We start from the raw sequence: 17,532 nt of genomic DNA on the forward strand, positions 1-17,532 counted from the left end.
GGCAGGTCAGGTCATTAGATTGAGTTGTCCTTCACTTTAGATAGTTCTTGCACAACTTTGAGGTGCGTTTCGGGTCATTATCTTGCTGAAGAATGACTGACTGCCCAACTAGCCGTAATCGTGATGGAATAGTATGCCTCTGAAGTATGCTATGATAGCCATGCTGGTGAGCTTGCCACAGACTTGGTAAAGATCACCAACTCTGTCACCAGCAAAGCAACCCCAGAACATGACACTGCCTCCTCCATGCTTGACAGTGGAAACAAAACATGCAAAACTCATGCACTCACTCTCTCTGCGTCTTACAAATACTCGGCGGTTGGACCCAAATATTTCTAATTTTGACTCATTGGTCCATAAGACCGACTTCCACGCCTCAGATATCCAGTTTCTGTGTTTTTTGGCCCAGGCAATTCTCTTCTTATTCTGCACTCTTAACAATGCTTTCTTTGCAGCAATTCTTCCAGTTAGGCCAACTTCACGCAATCTCCTCTGAACAGTTGATGCTGAAACATCTGAAATTCTAGTAGCATTTAGCTGAGCTTGTATTTCAGGGGCAGTTAATCGCCGGTTTCACAGACCTGTGACTCAAATGAACTTGTTCTCTGATTCTTAGGTCACCCTTGGCCTGCCTGACCTTGTTTGGTCCTCATGAGTGCCAGTTTCTTCAAATCGTTTGATGGTCTTGGCCACAACGGTTACAGACACTTGCAAAGTTCTTGCAATTTGTCTTAAAGATTGACCTTCATTTTTTTTTTCTTTGCTTAATTGAGCGTATTTTGCTATTTTCTGCTCCCTTACATTCAGGAATACAAAACTTAGTAGCCAAAGCCTATGCTACCTATATTTATAGTAATCATGGACCCTCACTGTTAACAATAATTGGTGACAAAAGGTTAATTCGGTAACAAGCTCAGAGTACATCTAACAAAGAGATGTTTGTACTTAGGCCAGTGTTCTAACACCGTGTTGTACACATTTCAGACTTTTAACTGACTTGGGCTTCAGACTGAAATCCCCTTGCTTTGGGTGACCATTTCATTTAAATTGACAAGATTTACATTTTCATTTTAAAATTAAATTTTTGAATGCAATTCACTTATGATTATCAGTACACGTATCATATAATGAAATATTAAAATGTTTCTGGACAAGTTTATACAGTTAAAAGCATAGATAAAGCAGGTGTACTCAAATATATATATATATATATATATATATATATATATATATATATATATATATATATATATATATATATATATACACACACACACACACACACACACACACACACACACACACACACACACACACACACACCACACACATATATATATATATATATATATATATATATATATATATATATATATATGTATGTATGTATGTATGTATGTATGTATGTGTAAAATGAAGCTTGGCCATAGTTTGGGTTTGTGCCCCTTTAAAACCTGACCCAGAGATACAAACTTTGATTTATGCACACTTTTATTCACAATACAAATAAACAAACTAAACAAAAGCCTAGCTTTCATTGAGCACTCACTACAGCTAAGCTGTTTACCTGAAATATATATCACCAAAACAAAACACTAATACAGATTTTTTTTTAAACCAGAGGTAAGTTTTAGACAGACCTTTACGACTTTCCATCTAGCTCTTCATTCAACAACAGCAGCAGCCTAGAGCAGACTGACTGCTTCCCTTTTCTATCCTGCACCTGGCTCTAATTTTCAATAATTGCCAGGTGCAGGTGATAATTAATAATTAAAAAAAACAAAACAATTAAACAAAAGCAATTACCCTGTCACAGATGCTTTAACTCTGTCCCTACCATAAACAAATCATTCTTCAGTTTGCAGGCCCCCTGTCCTGCCACATCCTGTTACTATATATATATATATATATATATATATATATATATATATATATATATATATATATATATATATACACACTGATATGATAGCATATTTTTTTTACTATTAAAAAAAAAAATGAAAAGTCGTCGAGCAAACAGCAACTGTTTTCGTTGACTTCACTTCTGTTGCAACGTAAATAAATTGAATCTTAGAAAAAAACATTTTTCAGATAAAAAAAAAAACTGGTCATTTTTCTTTTTTTTGACAAAATGGTATTCCTTTACCTTGACTGTTCACAATCAACACCAATAATGCGCTCCTCAATGCCACCTTTCTGCGCAGGGCACACTGTCTGAAGATTTATTTTTTATTTCACTTGCCAACCTGGCATTGGCATCTCTTGCGGGTCTCAATGAGGTTGCCAGCTGCAGCTGTGGGTACACGCTTGGCAGTCTCCCTCTGTTCCAAATGCTTCTTGAGAAGTTCCTGTGCTAACTGTAAAATATATTCTCTCCTTGGTAAATTCTTCTCCATGCATTCTTTGTAAAGTACCCAGGAGTTGATGGATGCTAGGTCCAAAACATTGTAAAACACCTGAACAGACCACCGCAGGGAGCCAGCTTTCATGGAATACTTCCGTGCCAGCTGATCCAAAACATTAACTCCATATTTTGTTGCGTAGTAAAACTCCACGGTCTCTGGTATTTATTTTCACTAGTCCCAATGCTAACCGAAGTGCAGCTGGCAAGCAGGTGCCAGCTTCGAAAAGGCTGACTGAAAACAACAGACTGTCAGTCATTCACTCAGTCAGAGAGTAGAGACTAATCTAATTACAGTTAAACACATTACGGACTGGTAAATAAAAATAATAAAGTAGAATACCGTTCTGTATAATCAAAATCCTGTAGCGAACTAGGTTCCCGCAGACAGGCACATCACACAGGGAGAAACAATCCACACACAGGCGGAGGGCGGGCGCAAACCCAGGACCTCTCACAATAAAGCATAGCACCAAAACCGCTTTACAAAAGAGCCGGCTCCTTTGCAAGAAGCATACATTGGGCTTATGTCTTTGTATGTGCTTCGTCACCTACCAGCTCTACTGCTGCCTTCCCCCGTGCATGCTACAATACAATTGTTTTCTATGTGGTCGTCAATGTGACTGCTCCCAGGGCTTTTAAATATAATGTAATATATCTCCTTTATTTCTGCACTCCCGCGTTTCATGCTTTGTGAGATTTAAAAAAAAAATATGGACAGAAAGGTACACGAACGCGCAGCCCCATATGTGTGACACGACTGGAAAAAATTACATTTTAAAACCAAAAACTGCCAAAATGACCGTCACAGTCCTTCTAGTGTGTCACAGGGATGGCTGAAGTGGGCGGCGTCAGAACCAGGAAAGAAATGCAATACACAAACACAGGACAGATGTGAAATGATGATGGCGCTTGCTTGTGCCGGTTTATTGAAAAACAAAAGGGTTGAACAAACAAACAGAAACAGGACACGGCACTGGTAGCCAAAATAACCAGACAAACAATATTACATTAATAATACTAAACCAAAAATACGGTGAGCAGATCGACAAACAAACATGGTGAGTTAAATAGACAAGTATCGTGTCCCACCAGCACGCAATAGCAATTGAAATTGTATCTCTCCTACTCTCTTTATTTTTCAGTCTAAAAGGGAGCCAAATGACTATACACCAACATTTAACACACTTTCACGCAAATTAAAAGAAAAATACACGGGGGGGGGGGGGCATGTCGTACATAGTGTTAAAGGAGGACTACATTGAAAAAACGTTTTACATAGCTTACAAAGTAGTATTTTTTTACAAAAAATGCACAGTTTAATTATACACAAACTGCACACACGTATCTAATAAACAAAGTACACAGGCTTGGTTTTATACAGAAAAACAAACCTGGTCTTTGCAAACCCCTTACAGGTTACGTTTTCTTCATGTTAATTCTAATCGACGGTATTTGCTTTCACAATGATATCAGTTTATTTTAATTATAGAACTGTAAGGGCTACAGAAAAAAAAACAAAAACTGATTAAATAACACTCTGGTGAGTATCGACTTTCTGTCATGTAGACGATGCTGCCGATTCAATAATGGCCCAATCCAGGCTAAGACAACTGATATGTTCCCTATATGCTCCCCCCCCGTTCGGAAAAGAGCAGGGGCCACAGGCCCCCTTGGTGGTGGCGCCCCGCTATAGACACAAAAATGAGATATTACAAATACACAGCAACAATTATTTTACATAAGGTAGGCGCTTTATCCAATAGATATTGGGTTTACTGAAAATGTTATGTTTTATTGTTTAAAAACAAGGCTTTAAAGAGATTATTTTCAATTTTTTCTCCAAAGCCCAAGTATAGGGGAATCTGCCCCCTGGACACCACCTAAAAATTTATAAACCCAGCCCCTTTGGCTAATTCTGCTTTATAAATCTGAGATGTGACAAGATGAGGATCCCTGTTGATAAAGCTGCAGGTAATATTTGGGTTTGCCTACCTCCGTGATCATGATAAGTCCCATGAAATAGGAGACGATGGAGATGCTGAGGATCAGAAGCTCCCTTCTGTTCTTGCGACGGAACACAGAGGGAAACATGTCGACCAGCGCTGTCACCAGGCTCTCCACACACACAAACTGTGAGGGGAAACAGAGAGGGGTGGAAGGGCACACAGCTGCTTTCAGTAATACACTTTATGGAAGTAACAGAAATAATGACTGGATTATAAAAAAAGATACAATCAATATACATTTATATCCAACAGTTATAGTGCCATGTTCCCACCTTCACTATAAAACCTGTTTGTAAAACTACAATCCAATCTGCAACTGGATGTTACAAAGGTGTCAAAGAATATCTATGTGTATCATGCTTATGTTTGTTGCTGTTTACAAAATAATTCAACAACCTTCAATATTTCCCTGACAATACAATATATTCGCAGCCCTTGTGTTTTGTGTACATATTTTGTTATGTAGCCATGGCTTTCGGATTGGATGGTAATACAAGTAACCAGCATCAGTGAAATTCTCCCAATTTTAAATTGATTTGATATTGATCTGCTGCTGATGGTAATAAACAAGTGTGATTTCAAATTATTTTCAGTGGCTGATGGAAATGCAGTTTAAGTCTTCAAAGAGCAATGGGGACAAAAGTAAACGTTGAATTCATAATAGCTTCCTTTGATATTCATAAAAGCTTCCTACATATTATCCCCCCCACCCCACAAACATTTAACGCCTATTCCATCTTTTGTTCATGTATAAGCATAGTGCGAAATAATTTGAATTAACGTGTTTCAGGTTCCAAAAAGTGACAGGTAGTTCATCAGTACAGCGAATGTTTGCTGGATTTATTTTTAAGTGCTAAAAAATATGTATATTTACACTTTTCACAAATGGAAAATGTTCATGGGCAAGTAAATATTAGGTAAGTTCATTTCACAGAAATTGTGAAATATGTGATAACAGTGAATACAGCCTTAACCATAGGTCATAAATCAACTGCAATGCATTCCCAACATTTACTTAGCAATGTTTGGAAGGAAAATAACATGTCTTGGAAGGATCACAGTGTTTCCAGATCACACACCCTCCTGCAGTGTCTCCAGATAAAAACCTTCCTGCAGTGTATCTAGATCACATTCCCTCCTGCAGTGCCTCCAGATCACCCTCCTGCAGTGTCTCCAGATCACACTCTCTTCTGCAGTGTATCCAGATCACATTCCATCCTGAAGTGTCTCCAGATCACACCCCATTCTGCAGTGTCTCCAGATCACACCCCATTCTGCAATGTCTCCAGATCACCCTTGTGCAGTGTATTCAGCTCCCACTCCCTCCTGTGCTGTCTCCAGATCACATTCCCTCCTAAAGTTTCTCCAAATCGCACTCCCTCCTGCAGTTTCTCCAAATCACACTCCTTCCTGCAGTGTATCCAGATCACACCCCATTCTGCAGTGTCTCCAGATCACACTCCCTCCTGCAGTGTTTCCAGATCACACTCCTTCTGCAGTGTATCCACATCAACCTCCTGCAATGCATACAGATCACACTCCCTCCTGCAGTGCATCCAGATCACACTCCTGCAGTTTCTCCAGAACACACTCCCTCCTGCAGTGTGTCTAGATCACACTCCCTCCGTGTCTCCAGATTACACACCCCCTGCAGTGTATTCAGATCACACTCCCTCCTGCAGTGTCTCCAGATCACCATCCTGCAGTGTCTCCAGATCATCATCCTGCAGTATATCCAGATCACACTCCCTCCTGCAGTGTCTCCAGATCACCCTTGTGCACTTTCTCCAGATCACACTCCCTTCTGCAGTGTATCCAGATCATACTCCCTCGTGCAGTGTCTCCAGACCACACTCCCTCCTGCAATGTATCCAGATCACCTTCCTGCAGTGTCTCCAGATCACCCTTGTGCACTTTCTCCAGATCACACTCCCTCCTGCAGTGTCTCCAGATCACCCTCCTGCAGTGTTTCCAGATCACACTCCCTCCTGCAGTGTTTCCAGATCACACTTCCTTCTGTGGTGTATCCAGATCAACCTCCTCCAGTGTCTCCAGATCACCATCCTGCAGTGTCTCCAGATCACACTCCCGCCTGCAATGTCTCCAGATCACCCTCCTACAGTGTCTCCAGATCAGCCCCCTGCAGTGTTTCCAGATCATACTCCTTCCTGCAGTGTTTCCAGATCACACTTCCTTCTGTGGTGTATCCAGATCAATCTCCTCCAGTGTCTCCAGATCACCATCCTGCAGTGTTTCCAGATTACACTCCCTCCTGCAGTGTATTCAGATCACACTCCCTCCTGCAGTGTCTACAGATCACCCTCCTGCATGTCTCTAGATCACACTCCCTTATGCAGTGTATCCAGATCACATTTCCTCTTGCAGTGTCTCCAGATCACTCTCCCTCCTGCAGTGTCTCCAGATCACATTCCCTCCTGCAGTGTCTCCAGATTACACTCCCTCCTGCAGTGTCTCCAGATCACACTCCCTCCTGCAGTTTCTCCAAATCACACTCCCTTCCTGCAGTGTATCCAGATCACACCCCATTCTGCAGTGTCTCCAGATAACACTCCCTCCTGCAGTGTATCCAGATCACACTCCCTCCTGCAGTGTATCCAGATCACACTCCCTCCTGCAGTATCTCCAGATCACCCTTGTGCACTTTCTCCAGATCACACTCCCTCCTGCAGTGTATCCAGCTCATAGTCCCTCATACAGTGTCTCCAGACCACACCCCCTCCTGCAATGTATCCAGATCACCTTCCTGCAGTGTCTCCAGATCACCCTTGTGCACTTTCTCCAGATCACACTCCCTCCTGCAGTGTCTCCAGATCACACTCCCGCCTGCAATGTCTCCAGATCAGCCCCCTGCAGTGTTTCCAGATTACACTCCCTCCGGTAGTGTATTCATAAGAACATAAGAACATAAGAACATAAGAAAGTTTACAAACGAGAGGAGGCCATTCGGCCCATCTTGCTCGTTTGGTTGTTAGTAGCTTATTGATCCCAAAATCTCATCAAGCAGCTTCTTGAAGGATCCCAGGGTGTCAGCTTCAACAACATTACTGGGGAGTTGATTCCAGACCCTCACAATTCTCTGTGTAAAAAAGTGTCTCCTATTTTCTGTTCTGAATGCCCCTTTTTCTAAACTCCATTTGTGACCCCTGGTCCTTGTTTCTTTTTTCAGGCTGAAAAAGTCCCTTGCGTCGACACTGTCAATACCTTTTAGAATTTTGAATGCTTGAATTAGGTCGCCACGTAGTCTTCTTTGTTCAAGACTGAACAGATTCAATTCTTTTAGCCTGTCTGCATATGACATGCCTTTTAAGCCCGGAATAATTCTGGTCGCTCTTCTTTGCACTCTTTCTAGAGCAGCAATATCTTTTTTATAGCGAGGTGACCAGAACTGCACACAATATTCAAGATGAGGTCTTACAAGTGCATTGTACAGTTTTAACATTACTTCCCTTGATTTAAATTCAACACTTTTCACAATGTATCCGAGTATCTTGTTAGCCTTTTTTATAGCTTCCCCACATTGCCTAGATGAAGACATTTCTGAGTCAACAAAAACTCCTAGGTCTTTTTCATAGATTCCTTCTCCAATTTCAATATCTCCCATATGATATTTATAATGTACATTTTTATTTCCTGCGTGCAGTACCTTACACTTTTCTCTATTAAATGTCATTTGCCATGTGTCTGCCCAGTTCTGAATCTTGTCTAGATCATTTTGAATGACCTTTGCTGCTGCAACAGTGTTTGCCACTCCTCCTACTTTTGTGTCGTCTGCAAATTTAACAAGTTTGCTTACTATACCAGAATCTAAATCATTAATGTAGATTAGGAATAGCAGAGGACCTAATACTGATCCCTGTGGTACACCGCTGGTTACCACACTCCATTCTGAGGTTTTTCCTCTAATCAGTACTTTCTGTTTTCTACAAGTTAACCACTCCCTAATCCATGTACATGTGTTTCCTTGAATCCCAACTGCGTTCAGTTTGAGAATTAATCTTTTGTGCGGGACTTTGTCAAAAGCTTTCTGGAAATCTAAATAAACCATGTCATATGCTTTGCAATTATCCATTATCGATGTTGCATCCTCAAAAAAATCAAGCAAGTTAGTTAGGCACGATCTCCCTTTCCTAAAACCATGTTGACTGTCTCCCAGTACCCTGTTACCATATAGGTAATTTTCCATTTTGGATCTTATTATAGTTTCCATAAGTTTGCATATAATAGAAGTCAGGCTTACTGGTCTGTAGTTACCTGGTTCAGTTTTGTTTCCCTTTTTGTGGATCGGTATTACGTTTGCAATTTTCCAGTCTGTCGGTACCACCCCTGTGTCAAGAGACTGCTGCATGATCTTGGTTAGCGGTTTGTAAATTACTTCTTTCATTTCTTTGAGTACTACTGGGAGGATCTCATCCGGCCCAGGGGATTTGTTTATTTTAAGAGCTCCTAGTCCCTTTAACACTTCTGCCTCAGTTATGCTAAAGTTATTTAAAACTGGATAGGAACTGGATGACATGTGGGGCATGTTGTCAGTATCTTCCTTTGTAAAAACTTGTGAAAAGTAATCATTTAACATATTTGCTATTTTTTTTTCTTCCTCTACGATTTTGCCATTTGTATCTCTTAAACATTTAATCTCCTCTTTGAATGTTCTCTTGCTGTTGTAATATTGGAAAAACATTTTGGAATTGGTTTTAGCTCCCTTAGCAATGTTCATTTCTATTTCTCTCTTGGCCTTTCTAACTTCCTTTTTGACTTGCATTTGCAGTTCTGTGTACTCTTTCTGTGTACTTTCTTTTTGGTCCTTTTTTAATGCTCTGTAAAGTGCCTTTTTTCGCTGAATATTTTTTTTAATTGATCTATTAAACCATTTTGGCAATTTAGTTTTACATTTAGATTTGTCTACTTTAGGGATATAATTGTTTTGCGCCTCTAGTACTACGTTTTTGAAGAACAACCATCCTTCTTCTGTGGGTGTTTTCTCTATTTTACTCCAATCTACTTCTGTTAGTCTCTGTTTCATACCTTCATAGTTTGCTTTTCTAAAATTGTAAACCTTAGCTTTAGTCTTTACTTTTGAGGATTTAAAAAACACTTCAAATGAGACCATGTTGTGGTCTGAGTTTGCCAGTGGTTCTCTGACCTCTGTTTTAGTTATTCTATCTTCGTTATTTGAAAAGACTAAATCAAGGCATGCCTCCCCTCTAGTGGGTGCCTTCACAAATTGTGTTAGGAAGCAGTCATTTGTCATTTCCACCATTTCTATTTCATCCTTCGCGCTACCCACCGGGTTTTCCCATTTTATTTGGGGGAAGTTGAAATCCCCCATTAGTATGGCTTCTCCTTTGCTACACACATTTCTAATGTCATTGTATAACAGATTATTTTGCTCACCGTCTGAATCTGGCGGTCTATAGCATGCTCCTATTATTATGCCTTTTGAATTTTTGTCTGTTATTCTGACCCATATTGATTCGGTTTTATTTTCTTTGTCCAGGTTTAACACCTGGGCTTCAAGACTGTTTCTTATGTATAGCGCTACCCCTCCTCCTCTTCTGTCCTGCCTGTCTTTCCTATACAGTGTATACCCACAAATATTATATTCGTCCCCATCACTCTCAGATAACCACGTTTCTGTAACACCTATCACATCATAGTTACCTGTTAGTGCAGTAGCTTCAAGTTCTAGAATTTTGTTTCTGATACTTCTAGCATTTAGATAAATACATTTAATGGTTGTCTTACCTGAGTTGTTGTTCTTGTTTTGATGCGGTCTCCCTTCTGTTTTTTTGTTGATTTCTCCCCCCTTCCTTTCTAGTTTAAATGCTTCCGAACCTGCTCGAGGATCTTTTCTCCAAGTAGACTAGTTCCCTTGTTATTTAAATGCAGTCCATCCCGTCTATACAGATAGTCCTCGTTGTAGAAAGTGGTCCAATGATCAAGATAGGTGAAGCCTTCCCGTGTGCACCACGTCTTCAGCCATTGGTTTTGATTAATTATTTCCAGCTGTCCATATGGTCCTTTGCAAGGTGCGGGTAGTATACCAGAAAATACCACAGTTTTGGTTTTCTCTTTTAATTTCCTTCCTAGCTCTCTGAATTTGTTTTGCAGGGATTTTGGTCTGTCTCTTCCAATGTTGTTTGTACCGATGTGGACGACTACTACCGGGTCGTCTCCTGTTCGTTCTAGGAGCCTGTCCACGTTCTCAGTGATGTGCTTGACCGAGGCTCCCGGAAGGCAGCACACTGTTGTAGTAAGGGGGTCCAAACTGCGAACTGAACTTGCTGTGTTTCTCAATATGGAGTCCCCAACAATCATGACCTCCCTTCTTTTTGCTGTCTGGTCACCACTGTCAATAGGGTCCTGGATGTTGTTCCTTTCATTCTCTTGTTGTTGGTTCTGCTCATCACAATTCTGAAGTGACTCAAATCTGTTGGTTGTTTTGATTTCTGGTGGTTGTGTTTGACGAAGTTTCTTTTTTTCCCTGCTTCTGCCTACCTGAACCCAGCTGTTCTGACCTTCTATCTCCCTGGTGGCTTTCAGTCTGTTAGGGGTGATGCAGACTTCCATGAATTGTGGGTGTGCCAGTTCCTCAAGATCTTGTTGCTGTCTCACTTCTTCCAGCTCCATTTCTAGCATGCTTACTAGTTTATGCAAATCCTGGATCGCGCGGCACTTTACGCACACTTGGTTTAGCTCCGCTGGGTTTTCTCGGATTTCCCACATCAAGCAGGTGTCACAGATTACTGGCTTGAAGACCATGTTGAGGGTTTTTTTTTTTTTTTGAAGTTTAGTTTCTTCTGCAGCTGTCAACCTGCTTTCAAACTGCTTCGAAACTGCTCTGTACTTTTCCACGCTGTACTTCTCCCACTCGCTGTCGCTTCCACTCGCTGTCGCTGGGAAGACTGCCTCGTTTAACTGCGTTGTTCTGCTGTGCTGTCGGCTCCTCCCCTCGCCCGTGTCTCAAAACGCCGCTGAATTTGAATCAGCTGCTCCGAGTTTCAGCTTGTTTGTTATCAGAAAAACACACGCGGCTGTGTTTCCCCAATGTCCTTTGTTTTCCGACTAAAGCAATTCAAGATGCAATTTCTCCTTTCTGCTTCGAAACTGCTCTGTACTTTTCCACGCTGTACTTCTCCCACTCGCTGTCGCTTCCACTCGCTGTCGCTGGGAAGACTGCCTCGTTTAACTGCGTTGTTCTGCTGTGCTGTCGGCTCCTCCCCTCGCCCGTGTCTCAGAACGCCGCTGAATTTGAATCAGCTGCTCCGAGTTTCAGCTTGTTTGTTATCAGAAAAACACACGCGGCTGTGTTTCCCTAATGTCCTTAGTTTTCCGACTAAAGCAATTCAAGATGCAATTTCTCCTTTCTGCTTCGAAACTGCTCTGTACTTTTCCACGCTGTACTTCTCCCACTCGCTGTCGCTTCCGCTTATTCAGATCACACTCCCTCCTGTAGTGTCCACAGATCACCCTCCTGCATGTCTCTAGATCACACTCCCACTTGCAGTGTTTCCAGATTACATTCCCTCCTGCAGTGTCTCCAGATCACACTCCCTCCTGCAGTGTCTACAGATCACATTCCCTCCTGCAGTGTCTCCAGATCACACTCCCACTTGCAGTGTTTCCAGATCACATTCCCTTCTGCAGTGTCTCCAGATCACTCTCCTACAGTGTCTCCAGATCACACTCCCTCCTGCAGTGTCTCTAAATCACACTCCCTGCTGCAGTGTCTCCAGATCACCCTCCCTCCTGCAGTGTCTACAGATCACACTCCCTCCTGCTGTGTCTCCAGATCACACTCCCTCCTGCAGTGTCTCCAGATCACACTCCCTCCTGCAGTGTCTCCAGATCACACTCCCTCCTGCAGTGTATCCAGATCACATTTCCTCCTGCAGTGTCTCCAGATCACACTCCCTCCTGCAGTGTCTCTAAATCACACTCCCTCCTGCCATGTCTCCAGATCACTCTCCTACAGTGTCTCCAGATCACTCTCCCTCCTGCAGTGTCTCCAGATCACCCTTCCTCCTGCAGTGTCTCCAGATCACACTCCCTCCTGCCATGTCTCCATGTCACACTCCCTCCTGCAATGTCTCCAGATCACACCCCTTCTGCAGTGTGTCTATAGATATTGAATGTGGAGGCCCTACCTGACTGTCGAGTCCGAGAAGGACAATCATGATGAAGAAGAAGCATGCCCATAGTGAAGAGAAAGGCATCATGGACACAGCTCGTGGGTACGCAATGAATGCCAGCCCAGGACCTGCAGCCACAGAGAAAGAGTAAGCAGGTACAGCGGAGAGGAAACAAGAACAAAACACATGAACCCAAGGTGGCCAACTCTGGTGGAGGCTAGAAAACGGCACCGCAATTTTGTAACATACTGTGCTGTGTATATGTATTCTATACTTCATCCATAGCTATAAAACATTTAATGGTGGTATGTGTAGCAAAACTGGAAGAAACCAATACAAGTCAATGATAAATGTTTCTACTGTAAGCTTTTTCATTGTCCTAAACACTCAAAGCTATTAACCAAAACTAGCACAATTTTACCAGCTCAGAAACAAAAAAACTCAAAACATTTAATTTAAGGGCTTGTGACAGTCTCAAGTTGTTGTTTTTTTTTTTTCTTTTCAACCAATAATAATGTTAATAAAGATTAGGAGACTCTTTGGAGCTTTAAGAATCTATTTTTATTTTTTAAGACTTATTGTAAACACATATGCAATTTAATTTTGAAAGTTTCTTTTAGTATTGCCATAGTTTTTAGTTTTTCTGACAGCAAGCGCTTACCAGACTCTGCAACTTCTGAAATGGGCACTTGCTGTTCATAAGCCATAAATCCCAGTATGGAGAAGATGGCAAAGCCAGCCATGAAGCTTGTCCCGCTGTTCAGGAAACACAGGCACAGACAGTCCCTAAATGAAGAGAGATGCCTTCTGGTTAGATATTTTATGTTAGAAGTAGTATAAGGCACATCCCTGGTCGAACCTAATCTACAGCAGCTGCACTTGTAATATCGCTGTGGGTTTGCAGTGGAGAACACAAGAGAGAGAGAAAGAGAGACTTTTTGACTTTTCAATTTCCTTTATTTTCATTTGATTAAACACAATACATTTTTTTGTATTAAGAGCTCACTTCCTACTACAAAATTCAATTTTTTTTAAAATAATTAATACTTCAATTTATTCCATCTATATTACAAAATACATCATTAATACACCACCATTCTTAAAATGTATTTCGTTGATTTATAGTAACTATACTCAATTTTTGGTCTACATTTCATTAACATTTTCAAAACAACAATCACATTCTCACTCTCCTCCCCCTTCACTCCATTTTAAGCTGGCCTACCAGGAATTTTGCAAGCTGGTCTGTTTTTTTTTTGTTTTGTTAGCAAAAATAAAAATTGTGATATTAAAAATCTGATTAATACCAGTAAAAAGACTAGCCAAAAGACTAAACATGGGTGCTAAACGGACCATGTACTGAAACAATGAAACACAGTCTCTCTGAGCATAGAACGGACAGGAATCAGGTACACTGGGGTTAATAATTAACAGCCAAATAGTATGGAACACCCTCCACTGCAGATCGCCAGCTCTTTCATTGGGGGGGGGGGGGGGGGGGGGGGGGGTTATAGAAGCTGTTCCAGGGAGGCACTATTTTCTCTTCTTCTCCCAGTCCAGTGTGTCAGTGAGTGCAGTGAGCTGAGTTTGGTGCTGCAACTGCACACAGGCTCAGTACAAGGTCTTTCATTCCATGCTAGCTAGAAGTCTCCCACTTAATTCATCAGCTTTCAGTAGCATCTCTGGAGGGCCAGCATCTTCTTTAAATGCAAGAGACATTCGCAGGCTTGGGAAAGAGGGAGGTGTATCAGGGAGGGGGTGTCCCTGGAAAAACTGAAGGAGCAGCCATCCCTCCGGGGACAACCTGGATTTGAGCTGGCTCAGATACTTCTCCATGCAGCGCAGGGAGTGCATCACCAGCTCTACACTCAGTCTCTCTGTGCTCAGCCAGCAGTGGTGGTGCAGCTTTGTGAGATGAGCTCTGATCAGCCGGTGACTGAAGGCAGGAGCATCACCACTAGAGAGTTACTAGGAGAGGGTTGTATACGATTGGCTCCTCCACTCCTCCACTCTCTCGACCCTTGCCAGGCCCTCAGCATGCTGCTGTAAAAAAGGGGATAGCAATGACAAGTCCATCCTGCTGGTATCCATTTAGAACAGATTAACATCCAGCTGTATCGCCTCTGCTCTCCACAACAGGGCGCAGACCAGCGATCTCCAAAGTAGGGTGTCAGATCCATAAAGCAACTGCTTTGCTGACTGCAGGCGAAAAGCAGGGACATGGCTGCTGACACCAATCACACCCTGGCCACCTTTTTCCTTTGGCAGATACAACATCCCTCTCTTCAGCCAGTCCAGCCCATCCCAGAAAAAAATCCAGGATGGCCTTTTGCATCTCTTCCAGCAGCCCCTGCGGTGGTTCTAAACACACCAGATGGTGCCACAGTGTGGATGCCACCAGGTTGTTGATGAGCAGAGCTTTTCCTCTATAAGACAGCTGTGGAAGCAGCCAGCACCACCTACCCAGCCACCCCTTCACTCTCTCTAGCACCCCCTCCCAGTTCTTCCTCTCACTGGTTTCATCCCCCAGGTGCACCCCCAGGTACTTGAAACCTCCCCTGCTCCAATTAATCCCAATTGACAGGGCTGGTGGTCTGTAGCCCTCCCACTGTCCCAGTAACAGGACACAGCTCTTATTCCAGTTCACCTTGGCTGGGAACATTGTCTCAAAGTCTACAAGGGTTGTTTGCAGTGCCTTGACATCCTGCTCCCCTCTCACCATTACCACAATGTCGTCAGCGTACACTGACACTCTGACAGAGTGGTTGGGGCAGTACAGTATGGAGAGTCCACTGATAATGCAGTGCAGTTCATGGAGCAGAGGTTCAATGGCCAGGAAGTACAGCATGCCTGACAAAGAGCAATCTTGTCTGACCCCCCCCTCCATTCTGCGAAAGGAGCACCCACAGTTGATCTTTACCATAATCTAAATGTCACTGTAGGGCACTTGAGTCATGGTCACAAAGACAGAGTTGAATCTGAAGGACCGCATGGTCCTCCACAAATACTGGTGTTCAACCCGGTCAAAAGCCTTTTCCGGTCCAGCGAAATCAAACCAGTATTGAAGCCAAATCACTTTGAGACTACCAAAATATCGCAAATTAAAAATATTTTGTCAAAGATTGACCTGCCGGGCATGCAGTACATCTATACCGTTTGACCCCAGGACCTCCCTCAGTTTGTTGGCAAGAGCTTTTGACAACAACTTGTAATCTACACACAACAAGGCAACAGGTCTCCAGTTCTTTATTTCACAAAGGTCCCCCTTTTTAGGCAGCAGCATTACTACTGCCCTTCTGCAGCTAAGCGGCTCTCCCTAGGCCAGACTTCCTTATAAACCGCCAGCAGGTCATCCCCCAGCTCATCCCAGAATGCTTTATAGAACTCAGTGGGTAGGCCATCGATGCCAGGGGCTTTGTCATTGCTCAGTCCATTGAGGGCAGTGGAGAGCTCCTGCAGCATAAATGCTCTCTTCAGCCGCTCCCTTTCCTCTTTAGGGACCTTTGGCAGATCTTGATGGAACCTGTGTGTGTGGGCTGCGTCTCCTCCTCCTGCTTCGCTGGAGAAGAGCTGTGTGTAGAATTGCATAGCCCTCCTGCTTTTGTATCCTGCAGATCAATGAGTGATGCTTTTTTTTCCTTTGGGTCCTCAACAAACCTGCTATTTGGTGTAGACTCCAGAGCCTGCTGAAGCTCTAGGATATCCATCTTCAAAGCTTTTATTGACTTGTTAATGCTCCTAGTGACACTCACAGTGTACTGCTGACAGAATTGGTGAATCTGCACCTTCCCCACATCCCACCACTGTCTCAGGGACTTAAAACAGAGATTTTGCCTTCCCCACTGCTGCCAGAAATAAAATAAAATGTGCATCATTGACTATAAGGGTGTTAAAATGTCACTAAGCACTGTGTGTTCTTACTGATGGAAATAAAACACTTGCTATTAATATACAGCGATCAGACCAACCAGTAGGGGTGATAAAACAGAATTTAAAAGTGCTAAAATGATGTTTAAAACAATAAAAATGGTCTACTCTGGCCAGAGAGAGTGTACTATCCCTGACTTTTATCCACGTATACTGTCTTTTATTGTTATTAAAACTTTTCCAAACATCTTATAATTCATACTTTTCTACTATCCTGCTCATCTCTCTGGATTCCTGTCTTTATTATCTTCTGTACAATTAAAATATCCTCCCAATAAAATATAATCTTCTGACTGGCAATTCACCAAGGTGTCATCTAAAATATTTAAAAAGGAGATTCTGTCCCTACCATCAGTGGGCGCATATTTATTAATAAAAACAAGAGTCTAATTCTCCTCTACTGCTCTTGCAATGACCAGGCATCCTTTAACAACCTCATCAACGTTAAGGGAAATTGCTTTAAAATTTTCAGAAAATAAAACAGCAACCCCCCCCTCTCAGAGATGATACATGACTTAAAACTATATCACCCTTCCATTCTTTTTCCCATTCAATACAGTTATTTATATCGCTGTGTGTTTCTTGCAAAAATCAGTCAGAATTTCTTTAGGGATCCCCAACCAGGAGAAGACCTTCACTAGCTTGTTGGTAACCAATTTAGTGGATGCATAGCGGAGGGGAATGGCCTCTGGATAACACGTAGTGTAATCCAGTATGACCAATAAGTGTGTGTATCCTGTCACACTACACTCAAGCGGGCCAACTAAATCCATTCCAATACGCTCAAATGGAGCTTCCACTATGGGCAATGGCACCAATGCAGCTTCCCTATGTGCAATAGCACCAATAGAGTTCCTGTGATGGCTCTAGGGCTAGCCTTCTGACACTCCCCACAGTGTTTGCAAAAACGCCTGACGTCACCATCCAGCCCCAGCTAACAGAACTGTGTCACAAGCCTAGTTTTGGTCTTATCGTTTCCCAAATGATCAGACAGGGGAATAGGGAGAGCCAGCTGCAGCAAATCCTCCTTAAAGGGCTTAGG

At 42.5% G+C, this 17,532-nt stretch overlaps 1 protein-coding gene across 1 annotated transcript in view; it reads right to left on the bottom strand.

The window, feature by feature from the left end:
- LOC121318621 (sodium- and chloride-dependent GABA transporter 2-like) overlaps positions 1–17,532 on the bottom strand; it is a 135,179-nt gene that overhangs the window by 19,855 nt on the left and 97,792 nt on the right. Inside the window, exons 9-11 of the mRNA XM_041255491.1 lie at positions 13,225–13,349; positions 12,579–12,691; positions 4,400–4,537 (exon numbers count right to left, since the gene is read on the bottom strand). Of these exons, the coding sequence (XP_041111425.1) occupies positions 4,400–4,537; positions 12,579–12,691; positions 13,225–13,349 (376 nt within the window). The remainder of the gene's footprint in view (positions 1–4,399; positions 4,538–12,578; positions 12,692–13,224; positions 13,350–17,532) is intronic.

Source organism: Polyodon spathula, chromosome 7 (assembly GCF_017654505.1).
Source record: "Polyodon spathula isolate WHYD16114869_AA chromosome 7, ASM1765450v1, whole genome shotgun sequence".
NCBI classification, from domain to species: domain Eukaryota; kingdom Metazoa; phylum Chordata; class Actinopteri; order Acipenseriformes; family Polyodontidae; genus Polyodon; species Polyodon spathula.